The sequence below is a fragment of the Protopterus annectens genome, chromosome 8.part0, assembly GCF_019279795.1.
Source record: "Protopterus annectens isolate FY-2018-M chromosome 8.part0, PAN1.0, whole genome shotgun sequence".
Taxonomy (NCBI): domain Eukaryota; kingdom Metazoa; phylum Chordata; order Ceratodontiformes; family Protopteridae; genus Protopterus; species Protopterus annectens.
Genome location: NC_056741.1, coordinates 362,740,793 through 362,753,306, shown reverse-complemented (window position 1 = coordinate 362,753,306; position 12,514 = coordinate 362,740,793). Strand labels below are relative to the sequence as shown.

The 12,514-nt window shown below is 38.9% G+C and overlaps 1 protein-coding gene across 2 annotated transcripts in view; it reads left to right on the top strand.

Annotated features, from left to right (window-relative positions):
* The window catches only part of LOC122808811, a 2,021,113-nt gene that overhangs the window by 1,877,342 nt on the left and 131,257 nt on the right, over positions 1-12,514 (top strand). For both annotated transcript variants that reach the window (XM_044079872.1, XM_044079871.1), the window contains one exon: positions 6,656-6,817. In XM_044079872.1, the coding sequence (XP_043935807.1) occupies positions 6,656-6,817 (162 nt within the window). The remainder of the gene's footprint in view (positions 1-6,655; positions 6,818-12,514) is intronic.

The window sequence follows — 12,514 nt, the reverse complement described above, 5'->3', positions numbered from 1 at the left end:
CGTAGAAGGTCTCTGAGAGGCTTTTGGGATATTGACCACCTCTTGGAGAAGGGAAGAATCTCTTGTCATCTACAGAATTTGAGGAAATCATGTAGTCAGTCTCAAACTGGGATGGTCCAGGTGTGGCTCCCTGGAGGGGTGAGTTATGAAATCTAGGACTCTCTTGAGTGAGGCTTCAATAGAGGAAATCAGATCTGCCTAGGTTAATACAGGGTTAAAATGATGATAGTCTCTTTGCACTGTAGATCTTTCTGTAGGAATTTGAGTATTAGAAGTGGTGGATATACATAAATTAACTTGGCTGGCCAATTCTGATACAGAGCATCCCTGGATGTTTGTCACTGGGAAGGAATCATGAAGAAGAATCTGCTGCATTTCGTGTTGGACTGGGTGGCAAAGAGATTACAGCTTGAACCAGCAACTGAATATCTTTTTGCCAATTACTGGATTGAGGGGCCACTCACAAGGCACTAAAAGATCTCTGCTAAGGTTGTCTGCCAGAGCACTGACCATTACAAGAACATGTGTTGGAATTAGAAAACTGTAAGAATCCATCGCCCATTTCCACAATCTAATGGCATCGCAACATAAAAGTTAGGGTCTGGTTCCTCATTACTTCTTGATATAACAGATGACTGTCATATTGTCTGCTTGGATGGAAATCATGACTAAAGGAAGGGTGTCCTAAAGTTTGTGCAACACAGGAAGGACTGGCCTCAACTCTAACACATTTTTTGTTTTCATTCTCTGTCCAAAGGTCTTGGATCATACTTCCCTCATGGCATCCGTGGTCACTGTTGCTGACAATAATGTATATTGAAAGGGTTGCCTTTTTGGAAAACAAGTGATGTCAGCCACCCTTTGCAGGGTGGTTCCTACAAAACTAGGTAAAGATTCTGGTACTGGAAAGCAAATGGTGAAATTGGGACCAATGATTTTCAATGAGCCACTTTAGAATTCTCATGTGATAGCGAGCAAACTATACTATTAGAATAGAAGATACCATGAGACCATAAGTACAATGTATGTAGTGGGACAGTTGTTGACTAGCAGAGTTTCTACTGTTAAGTGTAAAGTTTGAATCCTCTTCCTGAAGAAGGGAGACATTGGAGTGTGTGGTATCTATGTGACACCCAAGAGGACTAGGTGCTGTGAGGGGTCTAACTTGATTTTTTGTAAGTTGATTGAAATGCTCAGGAAGCTGCATAGTTTTAGAAATTTGACTTTGTCATTCTTGAGTGAATCCATCTAGGGAGCAGCTAGGATCCTGTCATTCAAGTATGGAAATACCTTGAATACCTGGACTGGAAGATAGAAAATAATGACTGCCATACATTTAGTGAACACCCTGGGGGCTGCGGTGAGGCCATATGTCAAGGTTCTGAATTGATACTGAATGGCTCAAATTCAGAAGCATAAGTATCTCGTGGACTTACTATCTTTATGTGCAGATAAGCATCCTGACCTACTGAGCACATCCATTCAAACTCCCATAAGCAAGGCAGAAATCAACTGTACCATTACCATTCTGAACTGGATATTTTTCACAAAGGTATTTGGCATACCTCTCAACTTTCCAGATTTCACAGAATGTCCACATTTTAGCCTCATATTTTTGGTCTGTTCCTCATAAAATGTATGGTTTTCTGGGAAATCACTGAGGATCAGAGTCATATATTTGAGTTTCAGACTTCACCTTCAGAAAATGCATGCTAATACAACTCCTTTCTATTCTAGGAAATGTCTAAGTTTCTACAAACAATATTTAAAATCTGTCCCTATTTTTGGCCCACCGTTATTTTAGGCCTTGTCAAAATTTCTTATGCTAACAGGTTGACAGGTATGGTGTTTGGGAAACCACATTCTTCAATGTTCTTTGGAAATAAAAAGAATTTAGAACAATAAAGTGATACTTTCTGGTTTGGTAGGTCCTCCTGGATGGCTCTTTTTTTTCAAGGACAGCAAGTATCTCTTTGGAGGAGGCCTTTGCCTGGTTGAGTGGGACAGCTGGCAATGGAAGATTTGTTTCAGGGGGTGTTTACAAAAATGGAGTGTAACCACCTCTGGATGTTATCCCTCTTTCCCTTTTGTCTCTTGTGATAGTGAACTACAAGTCTGGGTAGAGGGAGATTTGTCCCCTCACTGCCTCTATTGACTAGCAGATGGGCAGAGCTTCAGGGGTAATGTGGTCCTCATGCAGAAAAGGGCCTGCAATACACCTGGTTTTGCAGACCACCTCAGCCTCTTAGTCTATGTCTATTAAACGGGCTGTCTCTACTGCATCTGCTCCTTTCTGAGGGTGAGTCGTACTGGCATTTAGAACTGCAAAACAAAAGTGAACAAGGCCATTTTTGGTTCCATTAAATGGGTGTTGCAGGACCTTGAACTTAACTCCGATGGCAGATACATTTTTCCCTTATCTTCTGCATTTTCTCTTTAATGGAGAATTCAAACAAAGCTAATCCATTATCCACCATGGAATCTATTCATATGAGTGGTGGTGTTCAGTGCAAACATATGCCCACCTCCCAAATCTATCATCCTTGATTCCTCACTAGGAGGATGGATAGAAAAAAAGTCCTCAGGCAATTCATATTTAGCGATGGAGACCACTAGAGTTTTTTTTGATTGACAGGGCTTATCCTTTGTAAAATGTTTTCCAGCTTCCTGTGGATTGCTTCTGTTACAATCTCCTGACTACCAGCTGGATAAGCATTTTGACTGGGGGAACCACCCAGGACATTGATGATGTCATTCTGTATGCCTCAAATAATATCTCCTCATTTTGAGATGGAGGGTCTGTCGGCCAGTAACCCCTTTGGCACATCAAGACCCAGGATGTCATCAAATGAAGTGCTCTGTGGAATGGGGGGCTACTGTGGAGCACCCCCTCTATCCTCTGAGAAGCTATCTGACATTGGCAACTCAGAGGGGGAGTCAGTGTGTTTCCTCTTACATGCTATCTTTTTTGAGGGCTTAGTCAATGAGTCTCCAGAATTATCAGAGGGTTTCTTCTACCCTTGGGCAGGCAATTTGAGATTAATGGAATGACTGACCCATGAATATGTCAAAGCAGGACAAGCAGAAATAGAATGAGAGTAGAGGAGGAACCAAGACTGGTGGAGCCTGTGCGCATACTTTTTTGGAGATGAAATGATCTTGCCCATCAACTGGAAGGCTGAGCCAACTTTCAACAAATCTGGCGAACTCGGTCCCACAGATGGAACCATCTATTCCTTGGAAGAGATTGAAGATGACTGAGGGTGGCCCACACAATGGAAGAAGGCCACGACAATGAGGGGCTCAAAGCAGAGGAGTTAAAGGACAATGTCCCTAATATCACTAAAGGCACAGAAGGTCACAGCACCAACTGGGAGTTTGAAGGGATCAACCTGACCCGAAGGATCCGAGACTCAGATAGATGCAACCAGGCCAGAGTTAATGAGTCAGAGCTAAGGAATCCAGGTGGAATGACTCCCATTTCAATCTATGTCTCGAGAAACTTTTGCATAAGGAGATCCAGGTGGGCTTCGGGGGTATTTCTATAAGAAGTGAAGGATCGCATCAACACAGCTAATGAAGGAAGACATTCCACTTTTTCAGAGGTGTGCCCCTTTGCAGAGTCCTAAATCTTGATACTTTACATATTTCTGGACCCAGTGATGGAGAATTGGTGGGAGTACGTTCCCGCATATGCTCTAAGAATCTGGGTACTACATCCTCTTCAGATTCAAATCTGTGAATTTTGACTGCTTCTCTGTCTTCCCTGGCTTTTGAATGTCTAGATCTGGCAAGAGGAGTCCATTTATTATAAGTTTATTCTCTAGATCTGCCAATGCTCTTGGCCAAAAGGAACAGAAAATCTCACAGGAGGAAAAGAGATGAGAAACACCAAGTCAAACTACACAGAAGTCATGGAGATCCTGTAAGCGATCTTATAAATGCACTTAGAACATTTTTCAAAACTAGTTTGTTTCTCCTTCTTTACGCACTGTAGCAATAAGACCCAATATAAGCACTAGTTATACAATTAATAAATAATTGTAATTCAAATTCTAGAAGAACAACTATAACTTTAACTACGAGATTAAGAAATTCTAAGTACTATGAAACAGTAACAATAATAATACACTAAGTAAATGCTACAACATGTTAACTCTATGAAAGCTGAAGGATGGAAGCTGGTGATGGGTACCCAGGGGCTTAAAACTAAAGTTTGGACAGGGAAGAAGGAGAAAAGGGTAGAACAACCAGATATCTTAAATCGTATTCTATCTAGAATAAACATCGCACAATTAGCTAAAAGTTTCAACCAGAGAGGTTTTAAAGTTAAAGATGATGCAGAGCACTTATCTGCTACTGAGACTGCGCTGCTTTCACGAAGGTGGCAAACAATGTCTGAGGTAGCTAATGGGACACAGGGATTATGGGGAGTAAGAATTCTTAAAGGGGCACAAGGCTGCAGTACTCTCTGCCAGACTGAATCTGAGCTGTGGCTTGAGGATCCATAAATGGGATCAGATGGATGGAATGAATAGGATGTTTGTCTGTTCTTTGATTTCATTGCACCATGGAATTTTAATGTGTTGAGTGTGAATGTCACCCCTCAGTAACACTTCCTTTTACTGCCATCCTAAAGCTATGGTCTACCATTTTCTCTTCTTTTACCATATGTTGAGTAGGTATTCTGTATATAACCCTGGGCACACTGATGTAATTTCTATACTCTGCTTTGATCCATGGTGCTTCATCTCCTCCTTATTTGCTCATTTGTTCAACCATTTTGAATCCTTCTCTTACTTATAGTGATATACTTCATTTTCGATTTGCTCTCCCTGGTCATCCTAGATATATTGTATCCCTAGTATTACTACTACCCAGTAATGATTCACCTTATTCTACATCCCATCTATTGCTCCAAAATCAAGACAATATTGTATAACTCTGCTGTATAGCGAACTCACTGTAGTGACTTCTTTATCTCTGTTAAACTATTACACATTAACTTTTCTTTGGATATTTCATAGATATTTCCCTCTCTCTATGCTCAAGCTTAGCTTTTCTGTTCTTTATTTTAATTGAGAAGTACTCACCCGGGCTGTGTCTAAAAAAGGTGAGTTTTGATCAGAATACTACCCTGGTATACAAATACATTAAAAAGAATTTTGAAATGGGTGATATTATTCTGTCACTATTTATCTGCTACTGCTTCTTCCTGCAGATGCTGATAGATTTTCCTTCAAGTTGGTCAAGTATATCATTTATTATATTTTTGTGTGTCAAGTTTTGTGTTTTCTGCCTTGCAAGTTGATTGCTGAGTTAATAAACGTGAAGTGAAAGGCAAGGCAAGACATAGACTGATATTTATAAAGGCTTACTATGATGGGGAAGCCTTAACATGGCTATCTCCCCCCATTATAAGCCTTTCCAATTCTTAGACTGCCCTACCATTAAGATTTCTCACTTGAGCCTCACCACAGAGGGCAGTCTTGCAGGCAGAACTGCATGATATTGTGGCAATCCAAGAAAGCAGTTAATGCAAATTAGTCAAATGCTCTCCCTCATAAATACCACTGGTTCCTGATTTACACTGCAGAGTGATTCAGAGAATTGCTCGGCTGCATAAAATTTTCACTGTTGAGGAAAAAAGTGAACACCATCAAAAGACAGTGGTTATCCTTTCACCGCTATGAAAGCAGTCGCTTACAGCTAAGTTCAGCAAAGATGCAGGGGCGGGTCATGTTTGTATCATATGTCTGTGTGTGTATATGTAGAGGGATGAATGAAGCTACATGAATGTGTGTATGTATGAGAACGTGTCTGCCTAGGTTATCACACCAGGGAGATTATGTAGGAAATCAAAAATCTGGATGTGAGTGCGTGCTGCAGCATGAGTGTGGATAAATAGCTGAATGTTTCTGTAACTGTGATCTATTTGTGGGCATGTTTATTGACAGGTGGATATGTGTGTATATGTGTGAATGTCTTGGAGCATGTGCACAAATGCGAGAGTTGTGTCCATAGCTATCTCTGAATCACATTTTTTCACTAATGTGTTAATTGACCTATCTGCAATACGTAATTAATGTGAGTGGTATGCCTTTTTCTTGAATTCCGGGGATACTATCCATGTTTGTAATGCCATACACCTGCTCAATTGCAAGAACAAAGGAACATTCATGAAAGTGCTGAGGTAGTGACATCAAAAGAGGAAATTTCAACAGCCATTATTGCAAAAGGGCTTTCTCACAGACTGACCTATATAAACGAGTGTCTGTTACTTTTTCATACATATAATGTTCTTTTTCCAGCCTCATGTAATGTAGATCAAAATGTTCTGCACCAGCCAATGTTTATTTCTAATTTGCTCTCAACAGCTTAATATGTTTTTTTTTATTTTGTCTCAAGAATTACAAAGCATTGTTAAGTAGCTGTTTTATCACATATGTTGGATCACACTGGGAAACCTCAGAAATAAAAATCAAAGATAAAGTATAAATATTTTATGTTTTTCTAAAATAACATTATTTTTAACGGTCTTTACTTTATTACTATTATATTTCCATAAAAATGTTGACTATATTGCAGAATAGAGATTTACCCTGAAATTAATATTTTAGTATTTGTAAAATGATTCTTTCTTCTCTTTGTCTAGGGGTGGTCGTTTTGTTGTATTTGACCACTGTCGATCTTCCAAGGTCAAAGTTGAGAAATGTGAAGTAAAGCTCCATGGGCCACAGAAGAATCTTTTACGGATTTTCCTCGAGGAAAACAATCAAGGGAAAACAGCAGAATTTCTTCTTCGAGCACAAAAACAGTAAGTTTTTTTTCCCACAATATCTCTAGGATAATACTTATTCCATGATTATTTAAACTTCAGAGTAAACCATTAACAAAAAGTAAAGACACTGAATCTATTTCCAGAAAGTCATTGTAATCAAAAGACAAAGATGTACTGTCATCTTAGCACATTTTCTTTTATCCTTGGGAGCCTCTTCAGACATTTCCCAGACACTCACTAAGCTGCTGCAGTTACCAGAATAGATGCATAACAGTTTTCCTGTGGCTGCTCTACTGCTTATCGAATAAAAATTGGTCAAGGCTTTATCTGGTAGAATTCAGATCAGCAAAGCTGAATCCCATGATTGTTGTTTTGCATTGAAAATCACTGACAATGCAGTTAAGTGTTCTGTAATCGATTCCCTTCTTTTAGGATACTTCTCCCATCTTTGTGTTTGTGTGACCATGGAGTTGGTGTATATATAATTACAGTGCGGGGAGCCCCCCCCAAAGCGGGCAGCATGTATATATATATATATATATATATATATATATATATATATATATATATATATATATGTGGGGGGGGGCTTCCCATCCCACAAAAAATGCCCCCCCTTCCCTGTTGAATTCCCATCCAGTTGTACTTGGTGTTTAGTTCTTCGTCAAGTTGTAACTTGATGAGTCAGAATGAAAGTCTTTCCTGGATCTAGATTACGTACATAAATGATGCAATTCTTTTAACACTTGTTTTTATGGGAAATGCATATGATACCCTAATAAATCCTTCTGTATGTCTTATCATCTGATTCTACAAGTACATTCCTTTCCGCATCTTTCGTCTTGCAACAAATGCTCGCAGCCTTACATACTACAAAAGTTAGAATGGCTGTGACAATCGAGAGATTTTATAAAATACGAGGACAGCATTTAACCAACAAGTTTTCATTCCTATCTTGCCAACACTTAAACAGCTTGCTGTATCCTTCAATTAGGTATAAAAGGTGGCCATACAAAGCCTATGATGGTTTAAGAGTCACATCTCTGTTTTAAATCATAGCAGTATTTCTTTTTCCAAGAGAATTAAAAAAAATTACTTGCTAAGACCACCTCAGAACTGTGCAATAGCAGGAAACAGTTTCTGTCTTGAATTGTTTGCATTTATCAAAGTGACTTCATGCCATTTTTTTTTTTTTTTGCTTTCCACCATGTTTTCTGGTGTTTTCCATTTGTAGATCATTCCCAAATATACATGAAGCACAGTTTTAGTCATCTCTAATGTGTCCATTCACTTCTAACATACATTTTATAAGCTGTTTTTACTATCTTTACCCAGCACCCAAGTTTATGTTTCCAAAGGCAAGAATTCTGAGTGATTCTACATAGAATTTAAGACACTCATGTTGCTGACACAAAGTCATCAGCAGATGTGCGGCCATATGATATGTTTTATTCTTACTAGACCATTTTTCCCAACAAAAGATGCATCAACTCTTAAGCTCAAAGTAAATGAGAGTTTTCAAATTTTCTGCCAACACTTTGATAACACAGCATAATGTTTATGAATACCATATGATATAGAGACATCCTTAATAGTGTGTGCCCACCTTACTTATAGTGCAGTTTCCTACACTCATTAATTCATTCAGAGTTATTCAGTGTTCCTTGATCAGAATAGCTAAGAAAACGTACAGTTGTGTTAGCCCTCCTTACCTGTAACAGTAGATACTCACTGGTTTAGTGGCATTTTGTGTTATCTGCCAAGGTAACCCAGTACTGGTCAGCTTCCAAAAGCTCACATTCTCCTCCCTCTCTCTTCTTGTGACAGGTGATTAGCTAAGCGTATCCTGAGGGGGGAAGCATTTAGATGTCACAAGAAGTGAGTGATCAGACTTTTTCACTTCTACAAAGAATGAGAGAAAAGTACCTAAAGCCAGAATAATCTACCAAGGGTAAATTTGCAGCCAATTGCAATACCACATACAAATCACATCCAGTAAGAATCAAGTCAAGGACACTGAAATTCACCACAACTATGCACAATTTAGGGGATGTTGCTGCCACTGAAGCAGTGAGGAATTTGAACATTTACAGTTACAGGTAAGTAGGATGTATACAACTGTACAATGTTCATCATTCCCACTGCCTCTCTGGCACTTTGGGTAGCTATCCAAAGATTGCCATACCTCAGAGGTGGAAGGATAAGGATCCATGAGCCCCTGGAAAATGGTCCTAGCAAAGCCTGCTCTAGCGGGTTGCCACCTTTCGTTGTTGCTAAAACCACACCCCTTGCATCACCTGTATCCCCGCCCATTCCCAGACCTCTTCCACCCATTTTGTGATGTCACTGTGACATCAGTGGATGGGAATGCCCTCTTTTTCCATTCCTGATGCCTTCTTTCAGCCGATTTACTATGCTTTTCAGTAAAAAAGCATAGTAAATCTGCTGATTTAACAATCTCCGATAGACTGTTTCCTTTTTAGAAACAGAATACCAGAGACAGTACAGTGTTTTCCAGACTACTGGAGAATCAGTTTTATTTCCGAATAGTCCAGAAAAAAAACCGGATAGGTGGCAACCCTAGTTCTGGCCTTTAAAAGGAATCCAGTTTGTAATGCTTTGTGAAGATATGAACAGAGAACTAGAGAATACTTCTAGAACCCACACCTTTCCAGTATGCCATCAAAGGAAGATAAGGCCCTAGTCGAGTGAAATCTTGAGGCAAAGGACCGCACATCGCAGAGTCAAAATCCCAACTAAAATGAGTGATAGTAGTGAAAGCAAGGCTAGGGAAAAAGCTTATTTCATAGCATCCTACATTCACCATAATCCACATATCATGCAGACGCACCTGCACAACAACCTGCAGCCACTCTCTCTGATGTACTTTTTAGATGCTAAAAACCCAGTATAAAACTCAGTCACAGGCAGATCAGAAGGATTTTACATTTTTAAGGAGGCAAATTAAGTTATGTGGCATAACAGTTGCCTTTTAATGGTAGCTGGTTCATTTCATGGAGTCAGAGTTAACAGACAGTAAAGCATGCCGGAACTTGTAAACCAATCCACTGAATAGTTCAGAATATAAGTTAACTCAAAAACAAAGAAAGGAAACAGCTGATATGATACAGAACTTGCTAAGCAGTCAAACTCAAAGTATTACAAGTTATAATACCAGCATTCTTTTTACAGCAAATATGATAAGGTAAAAAAAATTGTTAAATGATCAGTTCAGCTTTATTTCTACAGTGAATAAGGAAATAGCTGTAATGAAACTAAAGCACTTGGTCCCTGGCATAGTCTGTAAAACAAAGCAAGATATTTCAGGTGAGCAACAAATTACAAGTTTCAGATGTGTATCACTGCAGTGGAGTACGTATCAGCTGCATAAAAAAATGATCTACTGCTTTGGTTTATTCACTATGAGAAGCTCACTCAAAGAGTACATGAAGGTTGTGTAATATGAAGAGTTTGTGACTATTACAGTGGTAGTTGTACAATTTAATCCCACTGCACCTCTTCTCTTCCTCTGTCTGCATTGTGTTAAGTGACCTCCCTCCTTGGTGTAATATTATACACAATGCATGCACTCTGGACTAAATTCATATTATTTTTATGGGATATCCTAATGTATTACTGTTTCTTACGCTCCTGATACTTAATATATTCTGATGCACTTGTGTTGTACGGGTTGCTATTCTGCACTGACTGCTTATTCCTCTTGTGAAATTAATCAACATTTAACTTCATGCATCATATGACAAATGTACACAGTTACCTGTATTGTTGAGAGGTCTACAAACCTCACCACAACCCAGTAGACTCAAGTTTGATTAATAGTCAGAGTGCTGGTGGAGACAGCTGAACAGAGACAGGAATGTAGAAGTGAAAAGTTGCCATCTTTAGAGTGGGGAGGTCTAGTAGCTGTGGCATACTGCACATTCTCACTAATGTATCCATGACCCAGTACTGAGATCCATCTGCTTAGCTGGGGGTGGGTGTTACTTAAGGAGTTACATCACTCATGGAAGTGGGTGGCAGCCCCAACTCTGTACCTAGTATGTCCACCAATGAAACATTTACATGAAGAGTAGAGGGAGTAGCAAGGGAGAAGGAGAAAAAACATTAAAATTCCCTAATGACTGCTTGGATGATGTCTGTGTCTTGACTATCTTATGGACAGTTGCAGAACAAATGGGCAGAGCCACAGCAACCATCCAGATGACTGGCAGGCACGGGGAAGGGGGAAAATATTTTGTACATGCATTTGTTTACTTTTAATCCGTTTTCATAGGCTGCACCCAAACAGTCTATTTGCATCCAGTATACTTTTCTATTTAATGCTGACAAACATTTATATTATCTGCACTTGCACATATACCATTTTCAGTTGCAATGCAAAACTGTCATTTCAGGACTGCAACCACTCATGCTGAATAAATGCTGAATTTGTTATTGTCCCTGTTCTCTTGGATGCCAGTCATATTAAGTGAATGGGCCTTCTTTGTGAAAACAAAGAACAGCTAGAAAACTAACTGTTAAGAGGCTTTTTGCATTTTTAAACATACATTTTAATTAATACTCATTTTGCAGGAAAAAAATGTACTTCAGAATGCTAACATGACTGTGCAATATACACAATCATGCTGGCATGACTGGGTATATGGTGTCTTTCTGAGGTTACAAAGGGCCTTGGCTGCTCTTCAGCAGGTTTACACAGGCACTTCAGTGAAGGAGTTATAAAACTATTTACACACACACACACACAAACACACACACACACACACACACACACACACACACACAATCTCTCTCTCTCTCTCTCTCTCTCAAGCATCACAAGAAGTCACTTGTACATCAAACAACAGCACAGTGATAAGCTATAATAGCATATGTGTCCCTAACAGAAAATGTGTTATCACATACCTTTCAATACCTGCCATCAAACTTAGCCTCTAAAATATCTGTTAGCAGTCCATATTCAGATTACAAATGATCCTGTTTGTCTACCATTTCTGCACTAGGATGATATACAGACACTGTACTTCTGCATAGCTCTGACTACTACACCAGAAGACACAACTCCTCCTGAATAAATAAATAATTCTCCTTGATACTCTGAAAAAAGACAAACCTCTTTAAACACATTTGCTTGAAGAGTTCATGATGTAACATAAACAAATGCATTGTAAATTCAGTCTAAGTCTTATTACTTTTCCATGTTTACAATTATTTGCCTTGGTATTTAGCTTTGTTTACAAATGGTCCATTAGACTGTTTGCAAATAGACTGCTTACTGACTGAAAGAGTACAGCTTATTACAGTCAAAGGTGATTTTGTTCAGTTTTTAAATTCAGTCAACAAAAAAAGTTTAAATTTCACACAACTTCCTCCATTTCTCTAAAAGCAAATGTTAACTTAATATAACACACGCACACTGAAAAGGTGTGTGATACTGAACTCCCACCAAAAAGGACAGCCAACCTAAAACATCAACATCACTTAAACTGCAGTTCAAAAAAATCCAACTATAGTTTTTAGAGATGTAAATAAAAGACCAAGAAACACAAAAGCAACATGCCTGCTGTTAAACATGCAGTGTTAAACCTTGTTGGATATGCATTTTCAACAGTCAGCAACAAAACATCCTGAGACTCTGCCAGAGTTTACAGACCTCCTGTAGAATTTTCAAAACTTACTTCTACAAGGATATTCAAAAACATAAGACTAAAT